General features: G+C 39.5%; 2 protein-coding genes across 3 annotated transcripts; one reads left to right on the plus strand and one right to left on the minus strand.

Annotated features, from left to right (window-relative positions):
• Positions 1-3,769: 3,769 nt before the first annotated feature.
• Positions 3,770-5,466, plus strand: LOC145479032 (D(5)-like dopamine receptor). The gene has a single exon (XM_081457276.1). The coding sequence runs from the start codon at positions 4,519-4,521 to the stop codon at positions 5,464-5,466; it is 948 nt and encodes a 315-aa protein (XP_081313402.1). The 5' UTR covers positions 3,770-4,518.
• LOC145479031 (CUE domain-containing protein 2-B-like) lies at positions 5,323-11,807 on the minus strand. Of its 2 annotated transcripts, XM_081457274.1 has the most exons (8): positions 11,538-11,807; positions 11,312-11,443; positions 10,907-10,983; positions 9,773-10,031; positions 8,883-9,069; positions 8,336-8,412; positions 7,827-7,887; positions 5,323-7,213 (listed from the first exon to the last, which is right to left on the minus strand). In XM_081457274.1, exons 1-8 carry the CDS (start codon positions 11,609-11,611, stop codon positions 7,067-7,069), a joined length of 1,014 nt encoding a protein of 337 aa, XP_081313400.1. In that variant the 5' UTR covers positions 11,612-11,807; the 3' UTR covers positions 5,323-7,066. The 2 variants fall into 2 exon arrangements, 1 of the variants encoding a protein (XP_081313400.1); XR_014048363.1 differs by lacking the exons at positions 5,323-7,213; positions 7,827-7,887 and having other exon boundaries at positions 8,374-8,412; positions 8,720-9,069.
• Positions 11,808-12,463: the final 656 nt, after the last annotated feature.

Genomic DNA, 12,463 nt, shown 5'->3' on the forward strand with positions numbered 1-12,463 from the left:
TATCAATATTCTAACCTATGTATCACAGTCTCGTTTGGGAATTGTGAGACAAAAGAAAATTAAAAAATTTGCAATTTTGACTCGAAAGCCTCGGAGCCATGTTAGAATATTGATATAACTATCGAACCTGGCCTATGGAGGCTCCATTTGGGGGTCCGAGAATCCCACATACCGTTACTATTTGGCCTAGATATCCTTTACTCCGTTAAATCCAATTGCAAACATTAACGATTTTCCCACTCGATATCCCGTTTCATCCGAACTAAATATCCCATATCCCATTAATTTTTCCTTCAAATTTCCCGCATCCCGTTAAAATCCCGTATCCCGGAAACCCTAAAAGTATCCTTTCCAGTATCGATGTTTTTAAAAACTTTTTAAAACAAACTCTGAAACGTTGTTGTGGGCGTAGGAATTTTTTTACTGTTAAAACCAAATAATTTGATCAAGTCTTATCCGCTCAAGCCACAAAAATAACGGCTCCGTTACTTTGATAAGTAGGCTAATGCTTAACTCAATCGACTCAAAAACGCTAGCAAATGTAGAAGAGGGATTTCTCTATTTATAGCAAAAGTTTCTTGTCGAAAATGAAACTCAGAACGGTAATAAAACTTGAAACAAACTCCGACAAGCCTTTTGCGAACAACATTTGACGTGGAACGCTCATGCACTTGGTCACTTGTAAGATCGTGCGCCTGCCATCGTTAATAGCGCACACTAAATTTTTCCTTTTGACATTCATATGTGCTAACACAACTGTGCAATTTTTAGCTTTTTGAACAAAATTTTCCACTTGGGCGGCACCTTGCATGGGTCCTTTGGTCTCGTTCGTGCTTGCCCCTTTGGGTATTATACCTTTTCTTTCGTTTGTTATTCTTTTTTTTCCTTAGGATAGTGTTCTTTTTTTTCCATAATTATGTTTTACGTAATTATGTGTTAGATAATTGAAACCCAATAAAGCCCTAAAAAAGAAAAATATATATATAGCCTCATAATTTAAGAGGGAGAATTATTTGAGTTTCATTTTAATTAATAAGGGGAATGGGAGACGGACTTAAAAAAAAAAAAAGTGAAAATTTGCCTTTTACAAAAATAGCTAAAAGGTTGTCCTCCAGATTTGTATTTTAGTTTTTCTAATTCCTAAAATTTTGAGGTAAGGTCGGAAGGGTTGCGTTTGAGAAAAACGTCACTAGAACTATTTTTTGGCTATTAATAAATAATTATTAATAAATATGACATACCTTTTGTATTGTTCAAGTGTCGCAGATGATGGTTAGAGGGTTAAGCAAGCAGTAATTAGAGAAAGGAAAAAACGTGTTGAAATATCTTAGTATAAAGTTAGGCTCTTTCACTCCCTCAAAGCCGTAGTAAGCCACCTTAATTTGCGAAAAGCTTTGATTATCCTGAATCCTCTTTCTGGACGTAGTGAAGGAAAACTCGACTCTATCTGTGGTGCCGGGAGATCGTCTCGTCCATTGCATCCATGATTTTACAAAAGTGAAAAAAGAACACAGAAGACTGTCATGGAATAGTACAGTCGGCAACATGAATGAGTTCTGTGGGCATATTGAACTAAATATCGTTTAGTCAGTTACTGCACTGGAGGTGGCTAAATGTCTCTCGTGTTCCACATGCTCTGCTGCTGTGATGCTTAGACCAGGGAAGAGCTCTATTTTTTGTCTACACCTGACCTCCCGCGGAAACGTATTTGTTTGAGCGTGTTACCAAGAGAGAATAATAGAGATAATCCCCTATAGGCCAATATAGGGCTTATTCCCAAGGTAACACCTGTCAAGAAATTTTTAGATATGTTAATCACCAGTTCTCCCGCAGATAACGCTACCATGCGCTTTGCGTCGATGTTCTCGCGGAGCTGTAGCCACTGAGCTGCCCACGTGCCAGTAAGTAAAATTCGCGTGACAGGATCTGCTATCTGGGATTTCTGAGGCCAGATGTGATGTAAAGATAACTTGAGATGCATTAGCTTAGGACCAAGGCTTATATAGGGGATTATTTAATTATCTCACCCCCTTTCTCTCTTGGTATTACTCAGTGGCGGATCTAGGGGAGGGGCCCAGGTACCCCCCTCGCCCCTAATTTTGGTAAAAGAGAAAAAAAATCGCCGAGGGAAGAAAAGCCGGCAGGCCAAGTAACCCCCTCCCCCCCCCCCCCCCCCTCCACCCCTTAGCTCAAGGTCTGGATCCGCCACTGTCAATAGTTTTTTGGTTGGACTTGCTTACTTGAGTTTACAGAACTAAGCAAACCCCGAAACAGTGATTACGTTCGATTCAGTCAAAAAAACACTGTCGTCTAAACTGATTTGAAGTTTCAAGGGTCACTGTGTTTTAGACAACACTGTTTACTCCAAAGTAGACTTAAGTGTCCTTATACAAACGAAAGACAGAAAACGTTAATGGGCGCGTTCTAATTTGCACGTGAACAATGCAGTGCACTTCTGTTAGGAAAAGTTCTCATTTCTCAGCTGTTGATGAATTTATCGAGTGACGTTGAGAGTAATGCAAAGTAAGCAAAACAGTGCACCGATGAAGGGGCAACCCAAACGATCAGAGAGGACGGCTGGGGTCGAAAGAAAATAAGAGGTGTCATTGCATCAATTACGTGCAGGAAAGAGTGTTTAGAGGATTCTGGTTATGAGTCAGATGAATTTTTGAAGAGAGCTTCTGAATTAAACAAATGCAATAACATTATCACATTTTTCGGAGAGATAACACTATGAAGAATCAAACATTTTGAACACAACAAACCTCCGTCGAAGGCGATTGTCCTAGAAACCGGAGCAAATGTGAATTCTCTGGTATGATTTTATATTTTCGAAGAGGTACCTGCAAATGTCCAATCTTTATTCATCCTGATCATAAAATCCTGATATGAGGTGCCAGTGTTACTGAACTATGACGACGTTTGTGAAGCAAGCAGTCAGATACGATTTTATTCGTTGCGTGCAATTACCAGCGGCACCATTATCAGTGAATGTGTTTCTGGAAACCACTGTTAACAAACGGAGCCGTCAATATGACGGATTAATTCGGTAAGCGGCATCTTTCAGCTGATGTTAACTTCAAAGTATATATTAGTACGCGTCAACGGCAAACGTTGTTTTGCATTATTCCTTTTTATATATATCAGTGTTGATTTTGGTCTAGTTGTGTTGACCTCGAGTTAACTCACTAAAGGCAAACAGATTCTCATAAAACAATTATTAATATTAATATCTGAATCACTGAAATTAGTAATTTTGAACATTTTCAGCGAGCTGGCGTTTGTTTCCCGTAAATAAAAGTAAAACCATTAAGATAATAAGTGAAATTGCGGTTTATCAAAAAGCGACGGAAAGAAAAACTAAACATTAGAGAAGAAAAATACTGGATCAGTCGTCATTTCCTGATAAATGCCTCGCACGTCAGATGAAATAAAACTTTCCATTTATACGTAGCTCTCCTCGGCTTACGTTAACTAGAAAAGCCACAATGGAAGCCGAAATAATGGTTCGTGATACTCCATAAATTCATGTTATACAATCAAGCAATATTAATAAAACAATCAAGACGAGCGATGTTCTACTTTACATACATTTAGCTTCGCATGATTTCTTAGCAAAAACAAATCACTCTGACAACCAATCGTTTACCTTTTATCTAATTTTTTTCTTTAAATTAGGGCTCACTTTCTTTTATCACCATCGCAGGTTAAAATGAGATTTCACAAGGAAAAAGTGGTCGTCAGTGAGACGTTTTCTTCTCCACTCGATTGTATAAAACAATGTGATATTAGGGGAGGTAAAAAAAAAAGAGAACAAATTGATCGCTTTAATTAAATGAGGGTGGGCTACACATGTTGGCTTTTTGAAAACACTTTAAGACATATGTCCTATAATTGTAGATTTACTAGCGAGGAACCAGTTGCACGTCGTGATTTTTGAACTGCCGTGATTCATTTGAATCCGATTGTATAGATTCGTAAACAGAAGCTCTAAAAAATTGCAAAAACTAGAATCTTTTCGCAATGACAAATTTTTCCACGATTTACATTTTTGAGTACACCTCGATAATTAAAGGGCCAATATCCTCAGTTGTTTGTTTCCGAAACACGGCATTAACTGACGGACATGAGACTAATCCACCATATAGTGCTTTCTGAAAGTAAGCTGCTTACGTTAAACAAACCGCCACGATAGCTTTTTATTGGCTACCGCGTTTATGGCTTGCGTGAGCGTACAAGGACTTCTCCAGCGTCACAGGTTGATTACCAATCCAACTTGGAATCGTTTAAAACGAACAAAACTAAGTTGCCGCGAGGAAACTGAGAAGCGAACTAAGCCGTGGTAAGTCGGTCGCGGTTATATAATCTGCGGTGAAATCGTAGTACTCGTATCTGATAATGCGTCGCTGCAATTCTTGGCTGTTTTTATCCTCGTTTCAGACAATAAAGATTCGCATCTATTTGAATTACAGTGCGAGAAGCAATCACTACTAGCATTAGAGGACAACTACAGTCGAAATGACGACTGCGAAAATTGTGATACCTATCAGCGTCTTGGCAGTTCTTGTTATGATCGCTAATGGCGCAGTCTGCCTTCTCGTGTGTATCAACAGGAATCTAAGAACTTACACAAATGGATTCATCGTTTCATTGGCGGTGTCGGACATTTTAGTAGGAGTGACTCTGTTCCTTCAGTACGCCTTATCAGTGGTGTCGCCTGTAGCGCTCAATATCTTATACACCACCGCCTTGGTAGGAAGCGTGGCCAATTTGAGCGCTGTAACATTTGACAGACACTTGGCTTGCATGAAGCCATTTAACTATGCAGAGATTATTGCGAAGTACTTTGGGACAATCGTGACTCTCTGTTGGCTTACAGCTGTGACCTCGGCTGTTCTTCCAGTCTGCTGGCTTGACAGCGATGTGGCAGCTTTAGCTTTAAAGATATACCAATTTTGTATCCTGATACTGGGCATCGCGGCACCTTATATTTGGATCTTCCTTTGCTACTTACGAATTTTCCGTCAAGTTCGAAAAATCGTCAAAAGAGAGAAAGAAATCACCAACTCTGTGCACGGGAGATCTCTCAACGAATCAACAGCTAATAGGGTATCCTCGGAAGCGAAAGTCGCTAAAGTGTTCGGAGTGATTGCCGTGATGTTTGTTTTAAGCTGGTTACCAATCATCTGGACCACTTTGGTTTACGCTGTTGGCAAGCCACATCTACTGCCCGAGGCCATAACTGTTCTTTCTCCATTTACCCTAGCTTTCGGTTCAATCATAAATCCCGTCATTTACTCATTTATGAAGCCGGATTTCAGAACCGTATGTAGAAAGCTCCTTTATTCGAATGCATTACCTCAGTTTTCATTTAAAGATGAGATTTGTTCCCAGAACAAAGATGAATTTCTTGGTATAAGCCGAATAACAGTTCCTTCTATAGTACACTCTCAGTCTCTGGAATAACTAAATATTTAACAACTCTTTGCCTAATGCAAGAAAAAAAAAAAAAGGTTAATAAAATTATGCAAAGGAATATAAATGGATTACAAGTCTATTTACGAATCTAAAGAAAGAAAACAGCTGGCGCAACCGCCAATGATTTGAATCAGTTCAAGGCCAGTTTTCAGAGCGCCACCATTACTTTTTCGTTTGCGCTACGTCGGTTGTTTTTACAGGGAATATCACAGTAGATCTATACTGGCACTTTATTTAAATCAATTTACCAAACGTTTTTCTTCAAAATAAAGGTAAAGGTGCCCATTCGACGGCATTAAGTTATTACCGACATGTTGAAATGCTTTTATCGGCTTTTAAATTGAGGTTTTAAAATGTGGTGGGTGCTTTATCATTAAAACTATCGTCAGCGAAGAATATAAATGCACACTTAAGGAAATCCACGTACAGCTGTATACATCCACAGCGCTCGTTCGCTGAATAGGGCAAAACGATTACCTGTCATAAAATAATTGATTGAAGCATTGAGAATATGCTATGTGACTTGTATACTACATCGTGATTGAGTTATGATATAGGTTTTGCTCACGCACAACTTTCCCTTGGACAAAGCAAGGATTCAAACTCGTAGTATGACGTGTAAATGACAAGTGCTAAGATGCAAAAAAGGTATTTGCAACTGCTGTTTCAACATTGGATTTAACCATAAAAGCAAATATGACAAGTTGTGAAAAAGCTGTCAAGGACCACGCAAGTCAGAGATAGAAATCACTTAAAAGTACCAAACGTGTGGGGTTCTTCAAGAGCCACGCACGGTGAAAAATCACTCAGTGATGTCGTAAATTCTGCGTTATCGCTTGTTAATAAGGTCCCTGAAAACGTACAACCACAAAAAGTGATAAATGACATGAAATAAAGTGGTTATAAACCAAACTAAAAACCCGCTACCCGGGCCACTACCACGCATTAAAACGCAATTACGTACAGGTAAAACTATTCAAAGTTGGTGATAAAGAGATAAACATAGTCTAACACGGTTTCTCTTGTTCAAAATGACACAACTCGATATAAAGTATGTCTCATTGGCACTAAGCTTTTCGAAAGCACCTTTATCGTCGTCCTTGCAGCGCGTGGAACGTGTAACATGTCAGCCACGCAATAGACACTCCCCTCTTGGCTTGACTTCGTTCCTTGTTTCGATTGTTTCTGCACAAGTATGGTCGAATAATATAGATTACGCTTTGCAACTGAAGTGGAGTGTCAACGTATTGTAAAGGCTTGACCAAACACACGTACATTTGTACATTGTAACATTTCTATGCAACATACATTTTGTATAGCAACAGTGTTGCCGAAGACATGTAATACACGTTTGGCCGCCTTCTAGCACCATGCTAAATCTTGCATAACGTTGTCACAGGGTAGACAAACTTATGCAACATGTTGTCCACAACAATGTTGCAATACGTTGATTCGAAATGTTTGGCGAGTTTGGGTGCGCCTTAACGTCTTCGCGGAGGTGTTTCCAGCACACGCGCGTTCAGCGCGCAGAATACGGAAATGATTATTGTTTCGCGTCTTTCATGATCACACGAGCAGAGTTCCAAACTCAGTGGAAGCGATATTTCCGCGCGGGTTTTATGTTCACGTACGTCTTCTTCATTTCTTCGGATTCCTCTTGTTTCACATGAGAAAACCGCTCGCCTTTGGTGCTTACAACTTGATTGTTGCGATATCGAACCAGTTTCTTTTCTCCCTGAAAACAGACGAATAATGCATTAACGATAAATTAGCTTGCTCTCGGCCAATCAAGATGAAATAATCTTCTCAGTCATATAGCAAACTCCAGTATCTCAATGAGACTAACTAATTATCATTTAGCGGCTGCGCATGTGTGTGGTGATTTACGAGTTTCTCTGAAGAGAGGCAAATTCTGCATACGATCCGAGTGGCCCACCAGGCCGGTGTTTATCTCCAGTTTCTGTGGCATGAAGCGACTAGGGATATTTCTACTCCCCCCCCCGCCCCCCCCCCCCCCCAAACCTGGATGGGATGCCAGTCCATCGCAGGGTTACTCTCAGCTTTGAATCCGCAGGTACCGTCACTACTACTACCCATTTATACACCTGGGCACTGCGTGTGTAAAGTGCCTTGCCCAAACACACAACACAGAGCAGCCGGCCAGGCTCGATCCGGAGTCGAGGGCACTAACCATGAGACAACCGCGTCTCCCGCTTCCAAAAAGAGGGTAGTTGTAAAATAATCAAGGGACAAGAGTTAAAAAGGAGAGGAAAGTCTTGTCGCCCAGTGACTCGCAAACTCAGAGTCGATCCGCAGTGTCTAAACTCATGAAGGGTATCAGTAAATACCTGTTCGCGAAGCGTTGGTTGATGCGTTTTTTCTTCTTGGCTGACTTCAACATACCCATATCTAATTAAAACAAAGTAGTAGAAAATAAAAATATCGTTAGTACATGTAAAGTCAATAACTTTGGTCGTTTTCTCACCTAACTCAGCGCCATCTAAAAATAGTTATGTCAAATGTACTCAGCATGCACCTCACCCAAAACAACTTTTTCCCACCTTCAAATAATTCCAAACATTGTAGACCAATCAATTACTTGACGCATTTTACTACAGCTGCATGGCACTAGAGCAGCAGTTTGCCAGTTAGTAGTTCACAACCTACCTATAACTTGGTTTGGTGGAGTGATCATCACATGAACTCCCTGAGTTACTACATGCACATAAGAATCTCACAGACATGATTAATCTAAAAATTACTGTAAATAAGGATAATGAGAACTAGATTGCTTAGTCACCCTGGCATCAACACTGCTGATAAATGAATGTTGTTACACCTTTACAATACGGCATACCTTGCCATCATTTGTTCTTTGAGACTTTGCTGTTCCGCTTCCTGCAGCTCCTGTCTTTTTGAACTTGGACAGTGAACCTGAAAATTATAGCATGAGGCTGGCGTGATTGGCAAGCAGGTGCAGTATAAGGTTCTGTTTAGCAAGTCAGCAACATGCAGTTTGCGTGATATTGTGTATTTTACATAGTCAAATTGACACTGCACAGTTTACAAGATATTGTGTATTTTACCAATTTTGACATATTGAATTGCATAGCAGGGATTTCATGAAGGGCTGGATACTGGGCAAATTGGCTGGCTGTGAGGATGATTTTGCTTGCCTGGTTTGACCATCTAGAGGAAAGTTTTCCTTACAAAGCAGCACAGTTCAAAATGTTTTGCCCACCTGTGAAAACCAGTTTCCCTCTTGTTGAAAATGCTACTGAATTCCCTCACATACAAGTAGCATTTAGTTCCACGGTTTACAACAGGCTGCAACTGAGCATTTTAAGAAGATAAACAATGGCTTCCTCCACATGCTGAACACATGTGTACAAACTTACATGTACCTTTGGAGATAAATCTAGAACTCGATGATAATTCTCCTTGCCTTCATCATCAATGTTCTCTTTCTTTAAGAGCATCAGCTGCACTGCAGACTCAATGTCACCATTGGAAACCATCAGACAGTTCCTTATTTCTAATGAACTGGCTTCTGGAAACATCTCTGCTAGCACTAATACCTCTTTACTGTAACTAAAATTAAAACAACAGTAATTTTATAACATACATCATTGCCTAGTAAAAGCATCATTGCCTAGTAAAACATCTCCCTCTAAACTGGATTGTGAACCTGCAAAACTGGCGACGAATGCTCTTTTGAAACAAAATACATGTAGATCATTAAGTAATTATTTAATAAATAAAAAAAACTAAATAAATAAATTAGCTAATTCAATTGCAATGTCTATTTATGCTTTCAAAGCACTGTTGGTTTTAAGATTGTTTCAGGGTTGTCAAAAGACTCAACTGAGATCAAATTGTAATCTGCAGTGTTGGCTTTTTTGAGCAGGAAGGAAAGTTGAGAAAAGCAGGAAAACCCCTGAAGACCAAAAGACAAGAACCAACAAAAAATTCAAGCTACATGTAGATCTGATGTCAGGTCCAAATCTCAGAAACCAGGACACATTGGTGGGATGCGAGCACAGCACTGGACCACTCCTGCTTTCCAATTTGTACATGACTAATACTGTATTCTCCTCAAAACTTATCAATCTCACATGATAACATATACATTTACCTGTAACTGGTTCTTGACACAGATTCAGTTCACCAATGAAGTGGTATAATCTTGTTAACTTCAGTGTTAAATTTTACATTTTACCGTATTTATCAAACTTCAAACACTAAGGGAGCTGATAAGTTTATTTTATCTCTCTTATTCAATTGCAACACTTACCTTCCATTATTTCCTGTACTTTCCCTCTCCACATTCTGCTCATTAATGCCAGTTTCTTTGTTGTTGTATCTGGAACTCAATGAAAGTGTAACCATACCGCTTTCATCAAAATCGCTATTTATACAAAGTCTCTCCAAACTTAAGAGAACCAATGAATTCCCTGTTTGATCCTCTTTGACAGCATCATTGCCTAGTAAAACATCTCCCTCTAAACTGGATGGTGAACGCTGGCAATTTTCTTCTGTCATTAAAACAGCTTCTAAAGAGAGAAGAGAAAAATATTTTGCAAGTCCCAATGTATGACTCACAGTAACATACCATTGTGCACATCCAGTAAGTACATTTACTGTACAAAAGGGCTAAAAGCAGTGTGACTATTGCTCCAAGAAATACAGAGCTGTCAAAAACTGTCAATAAAGTAATCCAGCCTGTAGTTTCATTAAGGGCTGGGCGCCAGGAAAATATTGACTGGATGTGACAATGATTTTGCCGACCTGGTTTGACATTAGGGAATGTTTTTCTTTTAATTAAGAAGTTCAGTTCTATAAGTTTAGCCCACTTGTGAGAACCAGTTACCCTCCAGCTGAAAACATTTAATGAAGCCCCCAAATGATCCCAAGAGTAAAGAGAACAGTGATTTTCCCTGCTTTTTCTCACAGCACAATGTATCCTCTATAGAGTTATTGTCTTATCCCTGTGACCCCTCAGTGGAGCATAGGGCATTCCCATTTTTATCCCCAGAGGCGTAGCCAGGATTTTTCAAAGGGGGGGTCACACTGTGTCAAAGTGAGGGTACTCACTAGATTGTCATGTTGTTTTCATCACCTGTTGTAGGTTGTTTGCTTAAAAAAAGGCTTACAAAAGGGGGGTCACGGGAACCCCAGGACCCCCCCTGGCTACGCCCCTGATGACAGCCAGCATGGCCCTGAGTGAGTTGGATATGTAGTCTTTGTCCAGTTCTCTATTGAGTCGTAGAAACACTCACCTGACATAAAAGTCTGAAGAAGGTTAATCAACTGTGGAAACACCCAGAAATGCTCATGTTCACATGGTATTTCTAGTTTCCTCTCACAATAACGTTTATACAGGAAGATCCAGCAACGTGAAAACATAATAACAAGAATTCATATTTACCTTCAGTTAGATTACTTGATGTTCTGGCCTTTCCCAGCTTCTGTGCCAAGTCAAGCATCCAACTATAAACATGTTCCCTGCACAAACAAAACCAGCAATCAAAACATACCATCTTTTACCACACCGTAGTTTTAAATTGACACTTGCATTGCAAATCTAATCTGTATGGTTGCTTTGTCTTAATATTAATTACAATAACAATCTGAAATAAGGGCAGACCAAATACATAAACTTTTATTTCCTTTATTTTATTCATTTCATTTTCGTTTTATTTTTAATACAAGGCCCACATTGATAACAGATTTATAACTAAAGTTGTTACCCTGTATAAATATTTCCAATTATTGTTATCATTATTATTAATCATTAAAACCATAAGATCATAGGTGAGTTAAATGCAGGTACCTGGAGACTGTATCAAACCCTGGGATGTAGGCAGCCATTATTTCAGCAAAATCATCAACATCAAATTCTTGATCCTCTCCAAGTTCTTCAAGGACACTTGCAATATAACCAAGAACGATATCATCCACACAACTACAGAGGGAAGAAAATTACAGTCAGAACCAGAGGCCTTAATAATATTTTAGATAAAACTGTACCAAATAGCTTGCAGCTACAATTATCATACCTTAAGGATTCTGCAGATATGTTCTTGCTTAAAAACTGTCCTAGTTCGTCCTTGACAGCAGCCTCGACCATCATGACCTACAAGCTTAAAAAACCTAAATACTGATCGACGAACAGTGAACTGTGGTAAACAAAGCCTGTAGACTGAAACGTAGCTCGTAAATTTGGTTGTTTTGTAATCACTCTCGATTCTAGAGGGTACATCTAGAATGCGGCAATCGGTAGAACAACCAAAAAGTATAACATTTTATTTTATTTGCCGCCAAAACAAACTGTGGCTTGGTACTGAATATATGGTATGTTGTAGTGTCCATCAGAAACACAGAGGACACTAGAAGTCAGTTATACAACACCTTGACGTCTCCCAGGTAAATCCGCTGATCACAAAGGTGGAGTCTTTGGACGAACATAGCCGTCAACTAGATCGAGATGGAGTCGACGGCAGAGCTGTACAAACTGTAGGCGTGTAAACTCGACATACCATGTTGCATTTAAGAAGAAAAAAAGTGGTAGGATGCGAAACAAAAATGGGTAACGTTTTCTCCTTACACCTACTTTTAGTGTTACGTGCATAGGCGACATCTTTCGACAATCTTTCGACATGCCATCTTTCGACATGCTATGTAAACGGCTGAAAGACCGTTTAACTATGGGACTGGCAATTTTCCTGGTTATTAGCTGAAGAAATGATAAATAAATTATAACTGCTGACCTCAAATGGCTGTGGACTTTGCGTATTTCCCGATTTACGGGATAATTCAAACGATTTGAGGGTAGAGTCGATCGGCTCTGTTAGTGACTTCCTGTAGAAACGGACCCCTACCTCTTTCAGTATTTGCAAGGTGAAAACCTTCAAAACAGTCGATTTATCTCTCACGGAATGGCTTCTTGATACTCCTAGCATTAGTTTAATGTCAAATAAATCCA

The sequence above is a fragment of the Orbicella franksi genome, chromosome 2, assembly GCF_964199315.1.
Source record: "Orbicella franksi chromosome 2, jaOrbFran1.1, whole genome shotgun sequence".
In the NCBI taxonomy this organism is placed as follows: domain Eukaryota; kingdom Metazoa; phylum Cnidaria; class Anthozoa; order Scleractinia; family Merulinidae; genus Orbicella; species Orbicella franksi.